The sequence below is a fragment of the Nerophis lumbriciformis genome, linkage group LG10 (assembly GCF_033978685.3).
Source record: "Nerophis lumbriciformis linkage group LG10, RoL_Nlum_v2.1, whole genome shotgun sequence".
Classification (NCBI taxonomy): Eukaryota; Metazoa; Chordata; class Actinopteri; order Syngnathiformes; family Syngnathidae; genus Nerophis; species Nerophis lumbriciformis.
The window spans coordinates 26,818,455-26,842,379 of NC_084557.2; the positions used below are offsets into that span (position 1 = coordinate 26,818,455).

The 23,925-nt window shown below is 41.2% G+C and overlaps 1 protein-coding gene across 2 annotated transcripts in view; it reads left to right on the top strand.

Moving 5' to 3' along the window:
• The window catches only part of furinb (furin (paired basic amino acid cleaving enzyme) b), a 187,729-nt gene that overhangs the window by 161,040 nt on the left and 2,764 nt on the right, over positions 1-23,925 (top strand). For both annotated transcript variants that reach the window (XM_061969958.1, XM_061969959.2), the window contains 4 exons: positions 4,089-4,206; positions 4,307-4,486; positions 14,002-14,129; positions 18,834-18,962. In XM_061969958.1, the coding sequence (XP_061825942.1) occupies positions 4,089-4,206; positions 4,307-4,486; positions 14,002-14,129; positions 18,834-18,962 (555 nt within the window). The remainder of the gene's footprint in view (positions 1-4,088; positions 4,207-4,306; positions 4,487-14,001; positions 14,130-18,833; positions 18,963-23,925) is intronic.

Here is a 23,925-nt window from a genome sequence, read left to right on the forward strand (position 1 = left end):
TCAAAAAATAATGTGTCGTGTTTGTTACTGTTTACAAACTCAGGAAATAGGTCCCACAATTCATATTGTTACCCTGCCGTTGTGTGTTATTGTCTGTTTATAATTGCGATCAAAACTTTATTCTTTCAATAATCTAGAAAATTTAAAGTATCTGTATTAGCATTGGTGTGACCAATACTGCCCCTGTAATTATTTGGTCTTGGATTGATACCCAAATGTATAGTATCACACAAAACTAATGTAAATTATTGAAATAACAGAAGAATAAGTGCTTATTACGTTTTAACAGACGTGTATATAGAACAACGTTATAGCAGAAAGTATATATGAACAGTTCATTAATAATGATTTTGACAAAATAATTCAACCATATGTTACCGCATACATCAGCAGAGAATAAATAAATAGGAGTGTTGTTTTCTACTATCATTTGTATAGCAAATAATATATTGGGATATATATCATTATCGCAAGAGGCTGCAATATATATTGCGATATAACTTTTTAATGAAATGTGTCCTCTTCACTTTCTCCCAGGTGTACGCATATTACCATGTGGAACATGTTAAACCCAGACATTTTGTTTTTGCCAGTGACTTCCTCATCTCGCAAGGGAAAGCATCTGACTGGCTCTCGTTCATAACTAACCCCTGTTAAAGAGCTGTGATTGGATATATTTCAAACTTGTCCCACCCATCTACAAGAGTAAATTAGATATGATTGTTATACGTTAACTAACATTTCAGATACATGTGTTATCATCTTAGTCAATGTGCGTTTGTTTTGATTATTAGTAGTCTTAATATTACCTGCTCTGATGTAAAAAATTAATAAATAAATACATAAAAAGAAACAGCTTCCAGCCAATGGCGGGCACGGCTAACTCTGTGGGCGCCCATTACGTCGGGACTGTGTAGCTTGACGTCAACCTCCAAAATATCTAACTTGGCTTAGCACTACGGTAAAACCTTTGATTGGTCGGCGACAGTACAATATTTTCTGTGTGTATACGACTTGGTCAAAGGGCGTAAACACCTCAGATTTTGGAGCAACATTTGCAGTAAAAGTGACTGTTGTAACGCATCAATTAGTTTCAGCTGCAATTACACTCCTCTTTTCTTTCAACACCAGTGTTCACCCCCGATATACTAGGAAGCTAAATAGTCGATGAGAGTTGCTGTTGCTCACACAGTTGACATCACACACTCAACCCTGACAACGAGCTATAAAAGAAGGGGCACGTACATTTTGGGCCCAGGGGCCATTTTCAGCTTGTAACTCGTTATTTGTTGGTTCGTGGCACATTGTAGAAATAAAAACAGCAGAAATGGGAGAAGGTACTCGTGAAATTTCTTCACAGTTGATAAGTCTTGGTTTATGATTACAAACCCCGTTTCCATATGAGTTGGGAAATTGTGTTAGATGTAAATATAAACGGAATACAATGATTTGTAAATCTTTTTCAACCCATATTCAGTTGAATATGCTACAAAGACAACATATTTGATGTTCAAACTGATAAACTTTTTTTTTTTGCAAATAATCATTAACTTTAGAATTTGATGCCAGCAACACGTGACAAAGAAGTTGGGAAAGGTGGCAATAAATACTGATACAGTTGAGGAATGCTCATTAAACACTTATTTGGAACATCCCACAGGTGAACAGGCAAATTGGGAACAGGTGGGTGCCATGATTGGGTATAAAAGTAGATTCCATGAAATGCTCAGTCATTCACAAACAAGGATGGGGCGAGGGTCACCACTTTGTCAACAAATGCGTGAGCAAATTGTTGAACAGTTTAAGAAAAACCTTTCTCAACCAGCTATTGCAAGGAATTTAGGGATTTTACCATCTACGGTTCGTAATATCATCAAAGGGTTCAAAGAATCTGGAGAAATCACTGCACGTAAGCAGCTAAGCCCGTGACCTTCGATCCCTCAGGCTGTACTGCAGCAACAAGCGACATCAGTGTGTAAAGGATATCACCACATGGGCTCAGGAACACTTCAGAAACCCACTGTCAGTAACTACAGTTGGTCGCTACATCTGTAAGTGCAAGTTAAAACTCTCCTATGCAAGGCGAAAACTGTTTATCAACAACACCCAGAAACGCCGTCGGCTTCGCTGGGCCTGAGCTCATCTAAGATGGACTGATACAAAGTGGATTATTATTATTATTAGCCTTTATTTAACCAGGTAAAATCCCATTGAGATCAAAGATCTCTTTTCCAACGGAGACCTGGCCAAGAGGGCAGCAGCAAGGTTACATTAAAAACAGTAAACAAATACATAAAACATCACATTTACAACATTAAAACTTGCTCACATGACACATGTGCATACAGACAAGGTAGACTGCAGTCCTTTCACAGAAGCTTTAAACTCATTCAACGTAACTAGGGTTTGAAGTTTAATATTCGATTGTAGGTTATTCCAAGCCTTCGGTGCTGAAAACCTAAATGCTTTCTTGCCCAGTTCAGTTCTTACTTTGGGGACGACAAATTGCAGAACATTCATTGAACGAAGATTGTGACTTCCTTGTTTCTTTGTTAAAAGACAAGACAGATAAGATGGAGTGATACCCAGAATGGTTTTGTTGATGAAAACATACCAATGATTGAGGCGTCGAGCACGTAAAGATGTCCCGTTAACCATTGAGTATAACACACAATGGTGAGTAAGGGGAGCGCAGTTGGTGATGAATCTTAGTGCCCCGTGGTACACACTATCCAGCTTGTGGAGACAACCAGCAGTATCATTCATGTACAACACATCTCCATAGTCAATAACAGGTAAAAAGGTTGTTTCCACCAATTTCTGTTTCACAGTAAAAGAAAAGCAAGACTTGTTTCTATAATAAAATCCCAGTAAAAGTTTCAGTTTTTTTACAACATACTGAATGTGCTCCTTAAAACTCAAGTGGTCATCAATTAAAAATCCTAAATATTTAAAAGCAGATACTAACATAATTTGTTGCCCATTTCTTGTTAAAATGTTCTCACACAGTGCTGATCTTGAAGTGAAATAAGTGTTCTGTGGTCTGACGAGTCCACATTTCAATTAAATTACCATAGACGCCCCTGCTTATTTCAGCAAGACAATGCCAAGTCACGTGTTACATCAACGTGGCTTCATAGTAAAAGAGTGCGGGTACTAGACTGGCCTGCCTGTAGTCCAGACCTGTCTCCCATTGAAAATGTGTGGCGCATTATGAAGCCTAAAATACCACAACGGAGACCCCCAGACTGTTGAACAACTTAAGCTGTACATCAAGCAAGAATGGGAAAGGATTCCACCTGAGAAGCTTAAAATATGTGTCTCCTCAGTTCCCAAACGTTTACTGAGTGTTGTTAAAAGGAAAGGCCATGTAACACAGTGGTGAACATGCCCTTTCCCAACTACTTTTGAACGTGTTGCAGCCATGAAATTCTAAGTTAATTATTATTTGCAAAAAAAATATAAAGTTTATGAGTTTGAACATCAAATATCTTGTCTTTGTAGCATATTCAATTGAATATGGGTTGAAAATGATTAGCAAATCATTGTATTCCGTTTATATTTACATCTAACACAATTTCCCAATTCATATGGAAACGGGGTTTGTAATTCCTTTACATATGCATACACACATTTTGACCTCTGAATAAAACTCAGTGGTACACACACACACATTCACGCGCACACCATTGATGACAGAATAGAGAGCAAACTAATGAAGGGAATTATTCTACCCCAAAGCCTCAGTTGACAGGAGAGTTTAATCTGGGACCCTTCAACCAATCACTATCTTATTACAGATCTGTGTTTGTCATGATATAAACAAATGATTCCTTTTAGTATACGCTTGAATTGAGAATTGGAAGCACAAACATCACAACTAGCTGAAGCAAAGCAAACATTGCTTGTATCTTCCCTAAATTATGTCCTCTTGCAATTTTTTTGTGTTTTATATGCTCAGTCAGTATTCTTCAACACTCGATTCTTCTCACTCGTCTCAGCAAATCAATGGTCTGGAATAAACGACCCATTCTGATTAATTCAAAAGGGACGTCAGAAAGACACAGCTCATTGTTTTCTTCCCACAGTGAGTCATTCCTACGGTTATGGTCTTCTGGATGCCGGAGCAATGGTGGCTTTAGCAAAGAACTGGACCAGAGTGGGGCTCCAGCACCGGTGTAATCACACCATGCTCACAGAACCAAGGTGAGGAGTGAGCCCATCAGTCACTATGCCCCACTTCCCTTAAAGTATGGAAAAGGTTTATGCAGACACACAAGATCCAACTGTGTCCTTAAATCTGCAGAGATATCGGTAGCAAGCTGGTGTTCAGTAAGAGCATTGATGCCTGCTGGGGGCGGCCCAACTACGTCAGCTCTCTGGAGCACGTTCAAGCTCGTCTCACTCTCCTGCACAACCAGAGAGGAAAGCTGGCCATTCATCTCGTCAGTCCACTGGGAACACGCTCCACCCTCTTGTTTCCCAGGTAGACAATCAAACACACCACTCTGAACACTGCCAGTCGAGCTATTTTTTACTCTGAATTTATTCCACATGCAGTGGAACAAACACACACTGTGTTGAGGTTTCCTCAAGTACTTGGAGATTTGCAATGTTGCATTAACCAGATCTGAAATGTGCTGCAAATGTTGACTTTCTGGTGCTTGAAACAAAGAGCAATCTTAACAGCGTAGTTTGTTTTTACATTCCAAAGTGGATGTGCATAAGCCTGTCATTGTTTCTTGCCTGCTGCTACTGTATATCAAAACAAAATATGGTTTGTTTATATGCAGGACCCAATATTTTGTGTCTCAAATAACCATTTTTGGCAAGTACACATCATAGCCGTAACAAGCTACTTTAAAGTGCATTAGAATTTTTTAATTCAGTTCTCATTTTTGTCATGTGTCTCTGCTCGACTCAATGTTTTTATGCAAAGTTTGCCTGATGCTGTAATACTTTTTTATGATGTTGTGTTCTAAATCAATCAAACAATCAATCAATCAAAGTTTACTTACACAGCCCTTAATCATAAATGTCTCAAAGGGCTGCACAAGCCACAACGACATCCTCGGCTCAGATCCCACATCAGGGCAAGAAAAAACTCAACCCAATGGGCCCAATGAGAAACCTTAGAAGGGACCCCCTCCCCAGGTGACCAGTGCAATGGATGCTGAGTCGATACGGTTAATAATGTGAGAGTTTAGTCTATAGTGGGGCTTGCACAGTGCCGAGATGTCACCAACTGATGCATAAGGAGTGCTCCATCCTGGGTCCCGACTTTATAATGTGAAAGACCAGTCCATTGGGAGGCAAGTAGGGGATCATCTTGAATGGAGACATGTCAGCAGCGCAGAGACGTCACTAACTGATGCACAGAGGAGTGGTACACCCCGGGTCTCGACTTGGAACAGCTAGCGGGTCCTCCGTGGAGGCTGATTCGTGGTCACCTGATAACCTTTCTGCGCAGGAGAGGGGGGCAGGGCATAAAAGGGAGACGGCAGATCAACTCGTCTAAAAAAACGGTCTATTTAAAGGCTCATGAATACAATTATGTTTTACTGAGGTAGCATCTCTAACTGTTACTGCTAGGGCATTCCAGAGTACTGGAGCCCGAATAGAATACGCTCTAAAGCCCGCAGACTCACTCATAAGCCGGAGTTCTTTGAACGCAGATTTCTGGCCGGGACATATGGTACAATACAATCAGCAAGATAGGATGGAGCTAGACCGTTGAGTATTTTATACGTAAGTAGTAAAACCTTAAAGTCGCATCTTAAGAGCACAGGAAGCCAGTGCAGGTGAGCCAGTATAGGCGTAACATGATCAAACTTTCTTGTTCTTGTCAAAAGTCTAGCAGCCGCATTTTGTACCAACTGTAATCTTTTAATGCTAGACATAGGGAGACCCAAAAATAATATGTTACAGTAATCGAGACAAGACGTAACGAACGCATGAATAATGATTTCAGCGTTGATGGTGGACAAAATGGGACGAATTTTAGCGATATTACGGAGGTGAAAGGAGTCTGTTTTAGTCACACTCTTAATGTGTGACTCAAATTACAGAGTAGGGTCAAAGATAATACCGACATTCTTTACCGAGTCGCTTTGTGTAATTGTTTTGTTGTTAAATGTTACGGTGGTATTGTTAAATAGGTGTCGTGTCTAGCAGGGCCGATAATCAACATTTCCTTTTTCTTAGCGTTAAGATGCATACAATTGCTGGACATCCACTGTTTAATTTCATTTAGACACGCCTCCAGGTGACTACAATCTGGCGTGTTGGTCAGCTTTAGAGCCATGTAGAGTTACGGTGTCATCAGCATAACAGTGAAAGCTGTATTTGCATATGATGTCACCTAGCGGCAGCAGATAGATGCTGAAGAGTGCAGGGCCAAGAACCAAACCCTGTGGAACTCCGCACCTTAATATACTCCGAGGTCACATTGTTATGGGAGACGCACTGCATCCTGTCAGTAAGATAGGAGTTAAACCAAAAAAAGGCTAAGTCTGACATACCAATACGTGTTTTGAGACGTTCTAGTAGAATGTTATGATCGATGGTATCGAAAGGAGCGGTGAGATCAAGTAGCAGCAAGATGGATGACACATCAGCATCCATAGTTAGCAATAGATCATTAAATCATTTTGCGAGGGCTGTCTCTGTAGAGTGATTTGCCCTGAAACCGGACTGAAAGGGTTCACAGAGATTGTTGGACGTTAAGTGTTCATTAAGCTACTGTGCAGCAATTTTTTCGAGGATTTTCGAGATAAAGGGAAGGTGGGACACCGGCCGTAGTTTTACCATGAGGTCAGGATCGAGGTTAGGTCTTTTGAGCAGAGGATGAATAACCGCTTTTTTGAATGCGTGGGGGACTATACCAGAGGGAAGTGATTAAGGTAATAATATTTAGCACTGATGGTCCTAATATTACAAACAGCTCCTTGATAGGTTTCCCAGGAAGTGGGTCAAGTAAACATGTTGTTTGTTTTGTCACATTTACAAGTCGCAGGAGTTCCTCTAATGTTATTTCTTCCAAAAGAGAGAGATTATTTTGGAGAGCAATATCCGTCGTACATACAATTGTATCTGTGTTAAAAGAACCCAATTGGAGCTGGGACGGGTTATCTTTAATCTCCTTTCTAATAAGTTAAATTTTCTTAGTAAAGAATTTCATAAAGTCATCAGCCGAGTGGGTGGAGCTACTGGGAGGAGTCCCTTGTTGGGTTTGTAATGCTACCGTATTGAACAAATATTTAAGATTGTTTTTTAGAGGCGGATGAGATTGGAGTAGTAATTGGTTTTAGCTAAGGTAATAAGTTATTAAACTATCACTCCATGCTTGGCAGCACGGTGTCAGAGGGGTTAGTGCATCTGCCTCACAATACGAAGGTCCTGAGTAGTCCTGAGTTAAATCCCGGGCTCGGGATTTCTGTGTGTAGTTTGCATGTTCTGTGTGGGTTCCCTCTAGGTACTCCGGCTTCCTCCCACTTCCAAAAACATGCACCTGGGGATAGGTTGATTGGCAACACTAAATTGGCCCTAGTGTGTGAATGTGAGTGTGAATGTTGTCTGTCTATCTGTGTTGGCCCTGTGATGAGGTGGCGACTTGTCCAGGGTGTACCCCGCCTACCGCCCAAATGCAGCTGAGATAGGCTCCAGCGACCCCCCGCGACCCGAAAAGGGACAAGCGGTAGAAAATGGATGGATGGACTCCATGCTTGATGCAAACCTTCAAGTTTAGTCGCACCCCATTTGCGTTCTAGCTTTCTACATGATAGTTTAAGAGCTCTGGTTTATGCTGTGAACTACGCCTTTTATTGGCCTTTTTTAGCTTTAGTGGTGCTATACTATCAAAGGCGTCGCGCAGGGTGTCGTTAAAGTTGTTAGTGAGGTTATCAATAGAGTCGTAGTTGTGACAGCATTTATGTTGAAGCTGAGTCAGAATTTCAACTTTTATAAGGTAGTGATCGGACATTACTTTATTGTACGGGAGTACCATAACTTTGTAAATAGTCATTTAATGCAAATAATCATGAAAATAAAGAAAACACATTAAAAAAAAACTTTTGGCCTTTACTATATACATGTATATGTATATGTGTATGTATATGTGTATGTATATATATATATATATATATATATATATATATATATATATATATATATATATATATATATATATATATATATATATATATATATATTAAAAAAACGCATCGATCTATATCTTAAAAAATAACAATGATCTGTGTGTTGTTTGGGATCAGTTGGTAGTGGTTATGTGCAGTAAAACTTTCCATGAACTTACCTCACCTTAATGCAGTCCTTTTCAATGGTGGGGCGGGCCCCCCTGTGGTGGCGCGGTGTGATGCCAAGGGGGCGTGTGCGACTTCGGGTAACACGCTTTTTTTGCCGTACCAGAATATGATGAAGCGTTTTTTACCTCTTGGCTTCACTGTAACCACGGTGGGAGACTGTCATGACTTGGTCTTGGGTGTTAGCTTTTCCGGGAGGCAACGGAAAGTTGGCTCGGGCGAGACGGGAATGTGAGTACATGATTTATTTAATATATCAAACGAAAAGCGCGCACAGTGGCGGAGAACAAACTATGAAACCAAAAGACTATAGCATTAATAAATAAAAACTTACTTGGCTTGGACAAAAGTAGCAGCATGAAGGATGGACATGAAAACAAGTGTCAGAAATGTACAGAGCATAAATGTGAGGATGTCGTCAGAACGACAAACTGAAAACAATGAACTTAAATACTATAGACATGATTAGTGAAAGCAGGTGCGTGACTCAAAACGTGAAACAGGTGCGTGACGTGACAGGTGAAAACTAATGGTTGCTATGGTGACAAAACAAAAGTGCACAAAAAGTCCAAAAACAAAACCGAACATAACAAAAACATGATCACACAGACATGACAGAACCCCCCTTACGGACAGATACCAGATGTCCAAAAAGAAAAAAAATTAACAAGAGTCATGGGAGGGCGGGAGGGGGACATGGCGGTGGGTCGCCAGACCAAGTGGCCCCGAATCCACCGAGGCATAGTCATGTGGCGGCGGCGAGTGGAACGCCGCTGCAGCAGGCGAGGTGGGCGACCCGGGACGGGCCACATCCGTGGCCGACTGGGAGGTGGGCGCACTTGGCGTGGCGGGCGATCAGGTAGCGGCCATATCCGTGGCCAACGAGGAAGCAGGCGCGTCGTCATCGTGGCAGGCGTGGAAGCTCGGCGTGGCGCGTCAGGCGGCGAAGCTCGGCGTGGCGCGTCAGGCGGCGAAGCTCCGCGTGGCACGTCAGGCGGCGAAGCTCGGCGTGGCGCGTCAGGCGGCGGGTCTTGGTCTTGGCGTGGGTCTTGGTCTTGGCGTAGGTCTTGGTCTTGGTCTTGGCGTGGGTCTTGGTCTTGGTCTTGGCATGGCGGGTCTTGGTCTTGGCATGGCGGGTCTTGGTCTTGGTCTTGGTCTTGGCATGGCGGGTCTTGGTCTTGGTCTTGGCATGGCGGGTCTTGGTCTTGGCTTAAATCTTGGTCTTGGCTTAAATCTTGGTCTTGGCTTGGCGGTGCTTGGTCTTGGCATGGCGGTGCTTGGTCTTGGCATGGCGGTGCTTGGTCTTGGCATGGCGGGTCTTGGTCTTGGTTTGGGTCTTGGCGTCGTGGCGCTGCGACTGGCGGCACTTGACGTGGAGCTGCGACTGGCGGCACTTGACGTGGAGCTGGTACCGGAGCTTGGCGTGGTGCGGCTAGGCGTGGTGCGGGTACTGGAGCCTGCCGCGGAACTTGGCGTGGTGGGTCTTGGCGTGGTGCAGCGACAGGTGCTAGCCGTGGTGCAGCGACAGGTGCTAGCCGTGGTGCTGCGACAGGTGCTAGCCGTGGTACAGCTAGCCATGGTGCTAGCTGCGGAGCAGCTAGCCGTGGTTCTAGCCGTGGTGCTGCTATTGGTGCTAGCCTTGGCTCTGGTGCTAGCCCTGGCGCCAGCTACTGGTGCAGGTGGAGGTGGCCTAGCTGGGGGTTGCGGCTTGACATGCCGAAAGACCGGTGGTGGTGGCCGTGCTGGAGGCTGTGGCTTGGCAGGTCGAAAGACTGGTGGTGGCGGCCGTGCTGGAGGCTGTGGCTTGGCATGGTGATGCTGAGCCACCCCACCTGAACAATTCCCAGCCCTAGCCCCCCCCTCAAGGGGCGGATACCAGACGCGCTCCCTGCGGTCTGGAACTCTCTCTAGGGTTGGGCGGAGGGAGGACAGGAGGGGGGCAGAAACTTCCCCTTTAAATTGTCCCAAATGTTTTTCTTTATCCCCCACCTGGGGTTGTGTGGGCGGAAAAAAAGAAAAAAATTGTGACGGGGGCGGTACTTGAGTCTTAGGGGGCGGGGCATAAAATCTGGGACGTGGCTTGGACTGATTAGACCTGATTTCTAAAAACATGTTTTGATAATGTTTTATCAAAGACATGGCATTGGAGTCTTTTGCTGGAGGCGGGTGATCTAAAGAAAAAGTGTTGAAAAAAAATCCTGGTCTGTGATGTCATCAGGGCGAAGCCGGGCTGGCTGCTGCTTGCTTCCGCCCGGAGGGGGAGGGGCTTGTGGGAGCGGCGTGTCCTGCCGGCTCGCGGAAGTCTTTCCTCGTCCTTGGCGACGTTTCCGGGACGGGAGCGACGCGCCGATCGGCACCAGCTTGCCTCCATTCCCCCACATCATCCCCCTGCGCTCCCTGGGGGAAAAGCGCAGCGTCTCTGCCTCCATGGCGCGCAGCACCTACCAAGAAGCCTCATCCAAACTGTCCAACTCGTCCAACTTACGTGCAAAAAAGCTATCTTGCTGACGACATACTGTCATGACTTGGTCTTGGGTGTTAGCTTTTCCGGGATACAACGGAAAGTTGGCTCGGGCGAGACGGGAATGTGAGTACATGATTTATTTAATATATCAAAAAAAAAGTACAAACAAAAAGCGCGCACAGTGGCGGAGAACAAACTATGAAACCAAAAGACTATAGCAAAAACTTACTTGGCTTGGACAGAAGTAGCAGCATGAAGGATGGACATGAAAACAAGTGTCAGAAATGTACAGAGCATAAATGTGAGGATGTCGTCAGAACAACAAACTGAAAACAATGAACTTAAATACTATAGACATGATTAGTGAAAGCAGGTGCGTGACTCAAAACGTGAAACAGGTGCGTGACGTGACAGGTGAAAACTAATGGTTGCTATGTTGACAAAACAAAAGTGCACAAAAAGTCCAAAAACAAAACCGAACATGACCAAAACAAAAACATCAATCATCAATCAATCAATCTTTATTTATATAGCCCTAAATCACAAGTGTCTCAAAGGTCTGCACAAGCCACAACGACATCCTCGGTACAAAGCCCACATACGGGCAAGGAAAAACTCACCCCAGTGGGACGTCGATGTGAATGACTATGAGAAACCTTGAAGAGGACCGCATATGTGGACATGATCACACAGACATGACAGAGACGAGGAAAGACCGATGTGTTGTTTCTTTTAATGTTAATAAGCTTACAATGTTATGTAGAGGTATAGTTATAACAATTTTATAGACAAATTATACTATTTATAGTCGTCCTAGAGGAGGGGGGCGTAACAGAAAATATTTGAGAAGTACTGCCTTAATGTGTGTTCCTAAATTTGTGTTGGACGCCTTAGATAAAGAGAGCAGTTATGAATTTGGTTTACAGATAAACAACTAAAATCTAAGGTATGGGGCGTTGCTTTCTCTAAACGCATACATTTGTCTAAATATGGCCAAAAACACGCATTATTATTATTATCTAATCTGCAGGAGAGAATCCCTCTGCCATTTTCAATTTTTTTTTTTTTTTTTTTAGTCAGCCTTTGTCTCCCTTTGTCTCCGACTCCCTCGTCGTCATGTGACATGAGCAGGGCCGGCCCGTGGCATAGGCCGTATAGGCAAATGCTAAGGGCGCCGTCCATCAGGGGGCACCACGCCAGTGCCACAAATGTTGGAGAAAAAAAAAAGTTGGTACTATTATTTCTAAATACAAAAAATAATCCCACGTTAATTAAAATGCAAAGTAAAGCCTATTTAATAGAAATATTATTTGTTACAACATTACGCCCCCCCCCCCCCCCCCCCCCCCCCCTCCTCCCCCCGCACGGTGCGCCCCCTCCCTTCCCGTATCATGACTCTTTTTGGACGTCACCACATCAAAAAATCAACACAAGATGCCAAAACTGTCAGGTGCCCAGGGAAGAAAAAAGAGAAAAGAAGAGGAGGAGAAACGAGAAAAGACAGAGGTAGCAGGTAGGTAACGTAGCCTACATGAAATTATTTGTCTGTTACAGAATGTGATAGTAACGTGGCTTTTTAGCATTAAGCTAATGTTACATGATTCGGCAATTGCTAATCAATAAATAGCTAGTTCTGTTTTAACGTCGGGTTAATATTGTGGAGGGGGCTAAATTGTTATGGAAAATAATAATGTAACATTAGGTAATTACAGTACTCCCACCTTACATTCCTCAGGGACATTTCTCTCTTTCTTTAGTTTATTTGGAACATGAACACACTTACATCATAATACATCACACAATTTCATATCATTTCATTTTACATCATGCCCGAAAAGGAGTAGGAAGAAGCAAAGCTTATTTAATCCTACCCCTTTCCCACTTCAAAGCATTTACAAATATATAGAATCATTTACTGACCTTTTTATATAATAAAATAACATCTATGAATTAGTATACAACAGTTTTGTAATATGTAACTAATTAATTAATTCAGTCATTATTAACATACTGAGATGAAGAATATCTTATTTTCAATAAGGTTGAAAGTATTTCTCATAATTCTTCTTCTTTGTACTCTGTAAGCACTATTATTTTGAACAACCTCTTAAACTGGATCATATCAGTACAATTTTTAACTTCTTTACTTAATCCATTCCATAATTTAATTCCACAAACTGATATGCTAAAAGTTCTAAGTGTTGTACGTGCATATAAATGTTTATATTAGATCTTTTAAGCAGGTGTTTTTTGTTTACATTGTTATTGCCTTCTGGTTAGCTAATGTTTGCCCTGCAGGTAATCATCACTTTTCCACCCCTTTATATATTAGGTATAGTTGTAAGTAAAAAAAAAAGGTCAAAGACAAAGCTATTCGGGTTCTTGTGAGTATATACACTTCACTGCCGATGTGGGGGGGCGCCACCTAAAATCTTGCTTAGGGCGCCAGATTGGTTAGGGCCGGGCCTGGACATGAGTGTGTGTCTGTTACACTAACGCAGTATCAGTGCAGCAATAAGAGGCAGTAAGCGTGGCAAACACTGAGTTGTCATGTACCTATCACTAATAATTGTGAAGGCAAATAACATTCTTGATCTTTTTTTCTTTCTTTCTCCACTACAGGTGGTCCTTGGTGGACTATGTTCCAAGTTACGATGTTTCGTTGTTGTAAATGTGCTCCTATCAATTTTCGTTAACAAGATATTAGATTGAGAACTAGCTACAGTAACACAGCAACACCGTTTGCGCGTGCATGTGGATATAAATAATAATCTTAAATAAGTAGCTTACATTAAAAGTTGTTATTTACTGTTTTATTTCATTCTTGCATTTACTCTTTATGATACTGATTGTATTTGTTTTTCATGTACTTTGTGTACAGTGTAAGTGATTAGGAGTAAATTTAGATATACTTCAGATCAGACTTGGACTAAAACCCATTGGGTTGAGTTTTTCCTTGCCCTGATGTGGGATCTGAGCCGAGGATGTCGTTGTGGCTTGTGCAGCCCTTTGAGACACTTGTGATTTAGGGCTATATAAATAAACTTTGATTGATTGATTGAAAACGAGACTTCAATCGCAGAACTTGTTTGTAATTCGAGGACCACATTTATCATGTTTGACGAACTTGTGATGATGCACAAATACACCCACCTTCTCTCTAAAACATGTTTTGAATGCCAATACAGAGAAAGTAATACAATCATATAATTGCAGACCAAATGACTTCTCCACTGAGGGATTCAATGACTGGGCCTTTATGACAACCCACTCGTGGGATGAGGATCCTCAAGGAGAATGGACCTTGGAAATAGAAAACGTTGCACCGAACGGCCGTGACTATGGTAACCAAGCTTCCATACATCCATTATTTCTTCATTTAGACTAAGAAATAATACAGTGTTTTGCCTGTTGTATAAATATTTTAGTTTGTTACTGTACTAAAAAAATGTCAAACTACTGCAACTTTACAAAGAAAAACTACCAACTGTGCGCCTCCGTGCTTGTCGCAGGTAATAAAAAGTGTCACAGTAATGCATTGGGCTGTCATGAGGATACAACAAGATTGTAAACATTTGGAAGATAACGTAAAGCTGTGTCTGTTGGGGTTAAGACTGTATTGATTGTACTGAAACACACCATCTGACTGACCTTTGTAGACTCATAAGATGTAAGACATATCATTTTCCTTCCATAATCATCCTGTCATTGTCCGCTACTAAAAACATTGTTTTTCCAGCGAAGATAGTCTGCTGAAGGGCAGATGGATGCTTTTTATCTACACCAGCCCTTTCCCGATGCCCTTCAAACACAAATTTAAATATCTAATTTCATTGCAAAGAAGGCAAATTTGAGCAAAAATAACAATTTGGCCTTTGAAAATGACTTAGTCCAAGTTTCACACACATGAATTGTTAAAAAGTTATCTTATTTGGTTGGAACCGCCGTGAAGCTATAAAGATATGTATACAAACATTGATTTTGCTTAGTTTATTATTGCTGTGGAGGACTATATTGTGTCATACTGAAAACCATTTGTATTTTTGACAGTAGAATATGATATCACTCCCACAACTGGAACAATCCAGTTTTACAGCATTACAGTGTATAGTGGCAGTATACACGAATATATGCATATTTTTTTTGTCCTTGTGCAACCTTAACATTGAATATACACACTTACTCTTAGAATACTAGATTACTCTGATCACGTGTCATTAGTCAGCAATAAATATTTAGTTTTTTTACTTCCAATGCTTGAAAATATTTAACAAATTCGGATCTATTTATGGTTATCAAGTTTTTGAGGGAGGGGTATTATGTTTTTGTTGTTGTTTTTGTTATTGTTTTATGGAATCTTTGTCAAAAAATGCAAAATATGCAATATGTCTAAACATAAGATGCAGAGTGGAATATTTGAGATAATTAAAGGCTTGAATAGGTCAATATTTTATGACAACATTGATTTTGATACAGTAGACACGTAGATAAAAAAAATATTATTGCAGTGCCTACTGAGCTAGAATGATAAATATATATTTATGCTCATCAAAGCTTTGAGAATTATGCTCATTGTTTTGTAGTGCTATCAGGTTGTTAAAGGGTGCAATTATACTTAAACTATATTTTCTCGTTTGTCAATTGGCAAGAATGAAATTCATTTGGTTTTCATGGAAAAAGCGTAGTAATATACCAGGATTACAGTCTATGAAAACCAAAAGAGTTCTTAAGAAAAAGGGGAACTTTTGTTTACAAAATGGCTCGTTTTAGGTGGCTAACAATGCAGCTAATGGTAGCAATCAATTATATCTCTAAATTACTTTAAAAATGCATTCAAAAACTGTCAACAATACTTCATTTACGTTCCGTAACCTGTATGATAACCAAGCTGTAGCGACATTGTTATGGTAAGAGCGAACGCTGAGGAACTCCTTTTCTATCTTAGTAACACATCGGCGTGCTTCGGTATTATCCGTAAAAGTTAACTACGGCAAGAGATAAGCTAGCTTCTACGTCAACACGAAACACATTTGGGTTTGTAATGCACAACACTGCGATACGACTCCAATTTGTACTGACATTAACATGAACAATCATATTCCAGTATCTGTAAAGTATTAGCCCACAGTTCATGTTTTGTTTGTACACAGCTGAGCTAGCCAGACAGCGTATGTACTGTAGTTGTAATAACATGCATGGCGTGCTGCGTGTATCATGATCGATGTTAAAGTGACTCACTCGATGTACAGTTGTTAGTCTGGTCCAGCTGGCCGGGGACGTTTTCCTATTGATTTTGGATAAGCAATCCATTTATGTCGAAATAGCTTGGCTCCAAGTTACACATTTATAGCGTGAAAATTGCTTTAATCTCACTCTCCCGGCTTCTGTCTGCTCCGTCTCACTCTTCCTTCGTGCTCACTTCAGTAAGCAGCAGCATATTTAGCTTCAAAAGTATAAGGTTGTAAATCCTCATTTGTCCTAAAATAGTCATGTTTGTTGTCTGTTACCAAGTCTGCCATGATTAAAAAACACACAATCGTGTTTGATTCCAGAAGTAGAAACACATCTTTCCAGAAGTCAGACGTACGCTGCTATGGAAACAGAAATCAATGCGTGGAATAGATCAGTCCCGGAAATTATTAAAATGATCATAATAAGGTAAATATTGAACATATTATTATTGTTATGAACGTGTCTGTTACTACATTATATGTATATAGACTTTCACTGTGTCTATAAAACATTGAGGGAGGGTTTTGTTTTGTTTGAAGGCTACAACGGTGACTCCCATTAGCCGCATCTTTCACGCATTTTTTATCATATTTAAAATCGTAAAAAAAAAAAAAAGATCTTGTCTCTCATAATGATTGTGAACGATAAGCAAAATAAAATAAAAAAGTGCAGTTCCCCTTTAAGAGAAAATGTATATATTTTATGTTTAGCTCATATTCTAACAACGCTTCGATTAAAAACACAATGCAAATTTGTAAAAAAAACAACAAAAAAAACACCTCACTGGTAAAATTTTGGATCGCGAACCTTCAAACTGAAAGAACACTTCACTTAAGGAACACGTGTAATACCTGTTTTGGGCCTTTGGGGTGCACAAAGGTTAAACTGAATTCCAAAAATCGGGGGGCCGTGATTGGTTTGCTGATGGAATTGTGGGGACTGGCTGGCGTTGGCTTGCTGGCTGACTTGGTGCTGACATGTACTTGGATGCAGTGTTCGGGTTGAGCATGGGGGCTGTGCAGTTTTTTTTACTCACATACATAGGTACCTACGCTCCCGCATACATACAAAAAATACAGTACATACACACACACAGTACATATATCCACACGCACGTTCACTGCACAAACGTACATATACAAGCACATATGCATGCATACACTCATGCTTATAATCATGTTTTATCAAACATACATATATTAACATTGTTCCTCTAGGGTTAATTGGGTAAAACACAGCACACTGACAAAGCTGAACCTATTGTTACTATAACAATCTACAAGGTTAATACAGTTCGCTTCTCTTTCTTCCCCTCCATGTTTCTGCTTTCTTTTGTAATTCAAGTTATCATTACATATATGTATTATTGCATTTGAAACAATTGCATTGTTGATAATAGAGGAAATTATTGTTATTATTCATTATCAATAGTGCTATTTCTGTTGGTATTGGTATTGCTCCATTTGTAGTGTAACAATGTTCATTGTCATTTATGTATTATTAATATTTACTTCACTAACTGCTTCTTTGCTATCACTTTTCATATCATATTTGTACATATTGTATTTGCTGATGCTGTTCTGTTGTCGTTGTTGTTGTTGTTGTTGTCTCTCTGTCTTATCCCCTTACCGTCCCTGCAATTTCCCCCTTTGTCTTCCTTTTTTACTTCTTCATATCCCCTCCTGCTCCGGTCAGGCTGCACCAAACTTTGTTAGAAATCCATATAATAAAGTCAAATACAATTAAGGCAAGAAGAGAAGTAACCCATGCTTCTCTTTTGTAAAATAAATCTGTTTAGTCGATATGGGCATCTACATCAACTATATGATTTGCCTGAGTAGCTGGACAGGACAAAATAAATAAATAAATCGCATGTGCATATTTACAACACAAGACAACATTGTCAATTGTGAATAAAAACACGGTGCGTAAAAAATACTTATTTATTCAGCCTTGTGGTTGTGGTGATTATTAGAAACATGTCTCAATGAGATATCGTGCACTACTACAGTAGTATATGAACTAGAGATGTTTGATAATATCGGACTGCCGATATTATCGGCCGATAAATGCTTTAAAATGTAATATCGTAAATTATCTGTATCGGTTTCAAAAAGTATAATATCTACGGCTTTTCACACACACAAGTGAATGCAAGGCATACTTGGTCAACAGCCATACAGGTCACACTGAGGGTGGCCGTATAAACAACTTTAACACTGTTACAAATACTGTGAACCCACACCAAACAAGAATGACAAACACATTTCGGGAGAACATCCGCACCGTAACACAACATAAACACAACAGAACAAATACCCAGAACCCCTTGCAGCAAAAAAGCCATCTCTAATATGAACTATTAATAAACACTTTTTGGAAGATGCTAATCAAAACAAACTATTTAGATTGTGGAGGTGTGATATGCTGATCCTCCTCCAGTTACATGGTCATTCTATTTGCTTCACTCATTTCCTTCCACATTTCTCAGTTTACATAATCCAAAAATAGCACCGATTAGTAGTAAGCCCATCAGCGCTCTGCCTGCCTTGTTTGTTTACTCTGACTATACTCCATTCCAGCGTGTGAAATGATCCTGCGTTGTGGTGTGTAGCTGATGCGTGTCCATCCTTTTAAATGAGCTTATTTACACGGACATCTATTTGGCTGCATTATTACAGCCCTGAACAGTTAACTCAGAGTAGTGAGGCGCAACAGCAAATGAGATGTGTCTGACTTGAAAGAGGTGAGATGGTAATGAAAGTGATAATAAAAAAAGTCCTCTCATCATGAACATGCATGTGTGTCTCTTTCAGGGGTGTTGAGTCAGTTCAATCTCATCCTGTGGGGGACAGGTCCGAGTGGGATCAGCCCCTTGTCATCTGACTTTCCTCGGCCCTCCAACAACAGTTGCAAGACGTTTGATGCCCAGCAAATCTGCATAGGTGAGGTTTGTAGAACACAGACCAGGGGGCCTCATATATTAAGAGTTGTTTCCAACTAAAAATTGGCGTACGCTCAAATCCACAAAATGCAGATTTATTAAAGTGTCTGCACACACTAATCCAATCACGTCTTTTTTTACATCCCCATCAACGTGGAATTGACCGCACATGTGTGCGTGGCTGGGCCTGCCCAGACCACACCCCCTCATAAATATGCAAATCATATGGCCATCTTTTTGTGTCGCCAAAAGTATGCACAGCCGTGAGGCACCGCACTTTTACACGTTCAGATCAGTCTTTATACTGTATATCTCAACTTTGCCGTGAAAATGGGCGCATGGCAGGTTTTTGTGCATACGCTAGGGGTGTAACGGTACACAAAAATTTCGGTTCGGTACGTACCTCGGTTTAGAGGTCACGGTTCGGTACAGTAACAAAACAACAAAAGATACATTTTTGGGTTATTTATTTACCAAATTTGCAAAATCTTCCACCAAAAATATTTTTCTTCGTGGAATATTTGATGTGAAGTAATCGGAACCTTGGATAGGTCAATAATTCATAATAACATTGATTTTGATTCAATATTATGTTTTGAGCAATGACAGTTTGAAAGAAAAAAAAACAGCTTTGTTTTATTAGTCAACATTGCAACTTTTTCTAAATTACATTTAACCTTTAAGCTTTTTTATTTCACTTTTGTTATGTTTTTGTTTATTTCAATAGTATTTTTAGAATGTACCGTGGGCCTTTAAAACATTAGCTGTGGGCCGAAAATGGCCTCCGGGGCACACTTTTCACACCCCTGCTATAGATAATAAAAAATTAAATCTGATAAATCTATGGATAAAAAGCAGAGCCTGGCGACGCATGCGCATTTATCATAACTCTCTCTCTCTCTCTGTCTCGTCCCCTCCCTCACCAATGCTGCTGTGCGCACAATTGTTTTGTTTTTAACCCCTTCTTAACCCTGAACATACATTGAAAATACACGCAACCCTAACTCAAAATGCCGGACATTCGAGGCATTTAAGAAACTCCGCCCTGACAGCTCCGCAAAAGAGGACATGTCCGGTGAAAAGAGGACGTATGGTCAGTCTATCGTAGCCCGTTAGCTGCTAGCATGCCGTGTGTTGTGCCTCGGTGTGCATTGTTCACACAACGTGCGTTACGCTACTTAATATGTCCGTGTGGAACCCCCGTACCGAAACGGTTCAATACAAATACACGTACCGTTACACCCCTAGCATACGCACACTTAATACATGAGGCCCAAGGAGTCTTTTTATGCAGCACCTCGAACTAGACACTCTCTTTCTCAAGTGTTGACCATGCGCCTATTTGTTTAAGGCGGCCTAGCGATGAATAAACTACATTTGGTGCTGCCTGTTACACCTTTGTTAATAACACATTATGATGGGACTGTCTTCCTATGCAGCTAGTTGTTACAAGTAGGGATGGGTGCCAAATTCGGTACTTTTATACACTCCGAGCGGACTCAGCCAAACGGCCTCTCGGTAATATTGCAATTTTCAAAGTACGCTTGATGGAAAATGCTCAAGTAAATTAAAAAGCTCCACTTTTCCAAAATGAGCTAGCTTGATGCTAATTTACATTGGCCTTGCAATAGCGATATTATCCGATCTTTTTATGTGGTGGTTCACATTACAAAAAAAATGCGATGTCTATAGTGAATGCAATCTGACCTGCATGCAGACATGACGTCATGATGTCACACGCGATGCAGTGTTTACACAAGTAAACATGGCTTCAATTCTAGTAGGTCTCATTTGTGGAAATTTCAAGAATTTTGTGACAATAATGTCAACATTTTGTGAACTGAATTATTGCGTGTAGAACATTTTGGCTCTTGCAATTTGCGGTACATTTGCTTCGACGTCCAGGAATGGTGAAATTGATTGATTGATTGAAACTTGTATTAGTAGATTGCACAGTACAGTACATATTCCGTACTATTGACCACTAAATGGTAACACCCAAATACGTTTTTCAACTTGTTTAAGTCGGGGTCCACGTTAATCAATTCATGGTAATTCAACATTGATGTCAGTTCCTAAAACAAACTTTCGCCTGTTTTCTGCTCATTTGGCAACTATTTATTTTGCAATTGTCTATTTTGGCAAAGAATGATGATGCAAATCGCTTTTTGATGACACACTGGTCAGATGAACACAACCAGAGTGTTCAGACTGCGGTTGCATCAGATACACATCTGATTGATATTCACATACGAAAGGGAACTGGGTCGGACTTGAAAACTTCTGCTATAATGTTGTTTTATCTACATTTCTTAAAGGTTACTTATTTCTTGGTGTTGTAGCAGCTTGTTTAGGTGTTAGCATGCCAGCTCCCGGCTTGTTCTGGCGTGTAACATGTTTAGCCTCGTCCTCCAGTGATAAGATACAAATAAATGCAGTGTATGCCTCACAATACGAAGGTCCTGAGTAGTCCTGAGTTCAATCCCGGGCTCGGGATCTTTCTGTGTGGAGTTTGCATGTTCTCCCCGTGACTGCGTGGGTTCCCTCCGGGTACTCCGGCTTCCTCCCACCTCCAAAGACATGCACCTGGGGACAGGTTGATTGGCAACACTAAATTGGCCCTAGTGTGTGAATGTGAGTGTGAATGTTGTCTGTCTATCTGTGTTGGCCCTGTGATGAGGTGGCGACTTGTCCAGGGTGTACCCCGCCTTCCGCCCGAATGCAGCTGAGATAGGCTCCAGCACCCCCCGCGACCCCAAAAGGGACAAGCGGTAGGAAATGGATGGATGGATTTGCTGTCATGGAAGGGATTATTATTATTTTAGGGGAGCGGCTCCACACTGTGTATGGAGACACACAATTAGCTGCGAGCTTGTCAGCTGGGGGACTAAATATAAATACAGTGTCAGCCAGAGGGGATCGACGTTTGTGATCGGCATTACAAGGCACTAATCAGCAATGGGATTACCGTATTTTCCGCACTATAAGGCGCACCTAAAAACATCCAATTTCCTCAAAAGCTGACAGTGCGCCTTATAATCCGGTGCACCTTATATATGGACCAATATTGAGCCACAACAGGTCTCGCAACTACAGTAACTACGCCAACTTCATTTTCCCCCTTCTACGACTGCTTAGAAGAAGCGCTTCTTCTACAGGGGAAAATGAAGTCCCGTAGTTGCGAGACCTAAACTTTATGTAAAGACCCAAAAATGGCTCCTGTTAAGAGACACGCTTACGACGCAGAGTTTAAACTCAAGGCGATCAGTCACGCAGTAGAACACGGGAATAGAGCAGCAGCGAGAGAATTTAACATTAACGAATCAATGGTGCGGAAGTGGAGGAAGCAACATGATGACCTGCGCCAAGTAAAGAAGACTAAACCGAGTTTCCGAGGGAACAAAGCGAGATGGCTACAGTTGGAGGACAAACTTGAACAGTGAGTTGTTGAACAGAGAGCAGCAAGTAGAAGTGCCAGTACAATCACTGTTTGTTTTGTTGACATTCCCTTTAGCGCAGCTCCATCTAATGGATGCATAACGTAACCCCAGCCTCTACTGTAGCGTCTATTCTATGCACCTTATAATGCGGTGCGTCTTATATATGAAGAAAATTTTAGAATAGGCCATTCATTGAAGGTGCGCCTTATAATCCGGTGCGCCTTATAGTGCGGAAAATACGGTACTTACTTTTCATGAAAATCAGCTGAAACTGGTCAGGCATCACTAATTTTTACATTTATATCATTCTTACTTCGCAGAAATGTGTTTACCACGGTCAGGCCTGGAACCCATTAAATGGGAACATTATCACCAGACCTATGTAAGCGTCAATATATACTTTGATGTTGCAGAAAAAAGACCATATATTTTTTTAACCGATTTTCGAACTAATTCACGAATTAACGAATTAAACGCCTTTCTATTATTCGCTCTCGGAGCGATGACGTCACATTGTGACGTCACATCGGGAAGCAATCCGCCATTTTCTCAAACACATTACAAACACCGAGTCAAATCAGCTCTGTTATTTTCCGTTTTTTTTCCGTACCTTGGAGACATCATGCCTCGTCGGTGTGTTGTCGGAGGGTGTAACAACACGAACAGGGACGGATTCAAGTTGCACCAGTGGCCCAAAGATGCAAAAGTGGCAAGAAATTGGACGTTTGTTCCGCACACTTTACCGACGAAAGCTATGCTACGACAGAGATGGCAAGAATGTGTGGATATCCTGCGACACTCAAAGCAGATGCATTTCCAACTGGACTGGACAGATCAGCTTTCAGGGAAAGAGAGCGGATGAGGGTATGTCTACAGAATATATTAATTGATGAAAACTGGGCTGTCTGCACTCTCAAAGTGCATGTTGTTGCCAAATGTATTTCATATGCTGTAAACCTAGTTCATAGTTGTTAGTTTCCTTTAATGCCAAACAAACACATACCAATCGTTGGTTAGAAGGCGATCGCCGAATTCGTCCTCGCTTTCTCCCGCGTTGCTGGCTGTCGTGTCGTTTTCGTCGGTTTCACTTGCATACAGTTTAAACCGATTTGGCTCAATAGCTTCAGTTTCTTCTTCAATTTCTGCCTCCACACTACAACCATCCGTTTCAATACATGCGTAATCTGTTGAATCGCTTAAGCCGCTGAAATCCGAGTCTGAATCCGAGCTAATGTCGCTATACCTTGCTGTTCTTTCCGCCATGTTTGTTTGTATTGGCATCACTGTGTGACGTCACAGGAAAATGGACGGGTGTATATAACGATGGTTAAAATCAGGCACTTTGAAGCTTTTTTTAGGGATATTGCGTGATGAGTAAAATGTTGAAAAAAACTTTGAAAAATAAAATAAGCCACTGGGAATTGATTTTTAATGGTTTTACCCCTTCTGAAATTGTGATAATGTTCCCCTTTAACAGTGATAAACAAGGGTTGCTGTATTTCTGCTGTGCAAGTTTTGACCAGA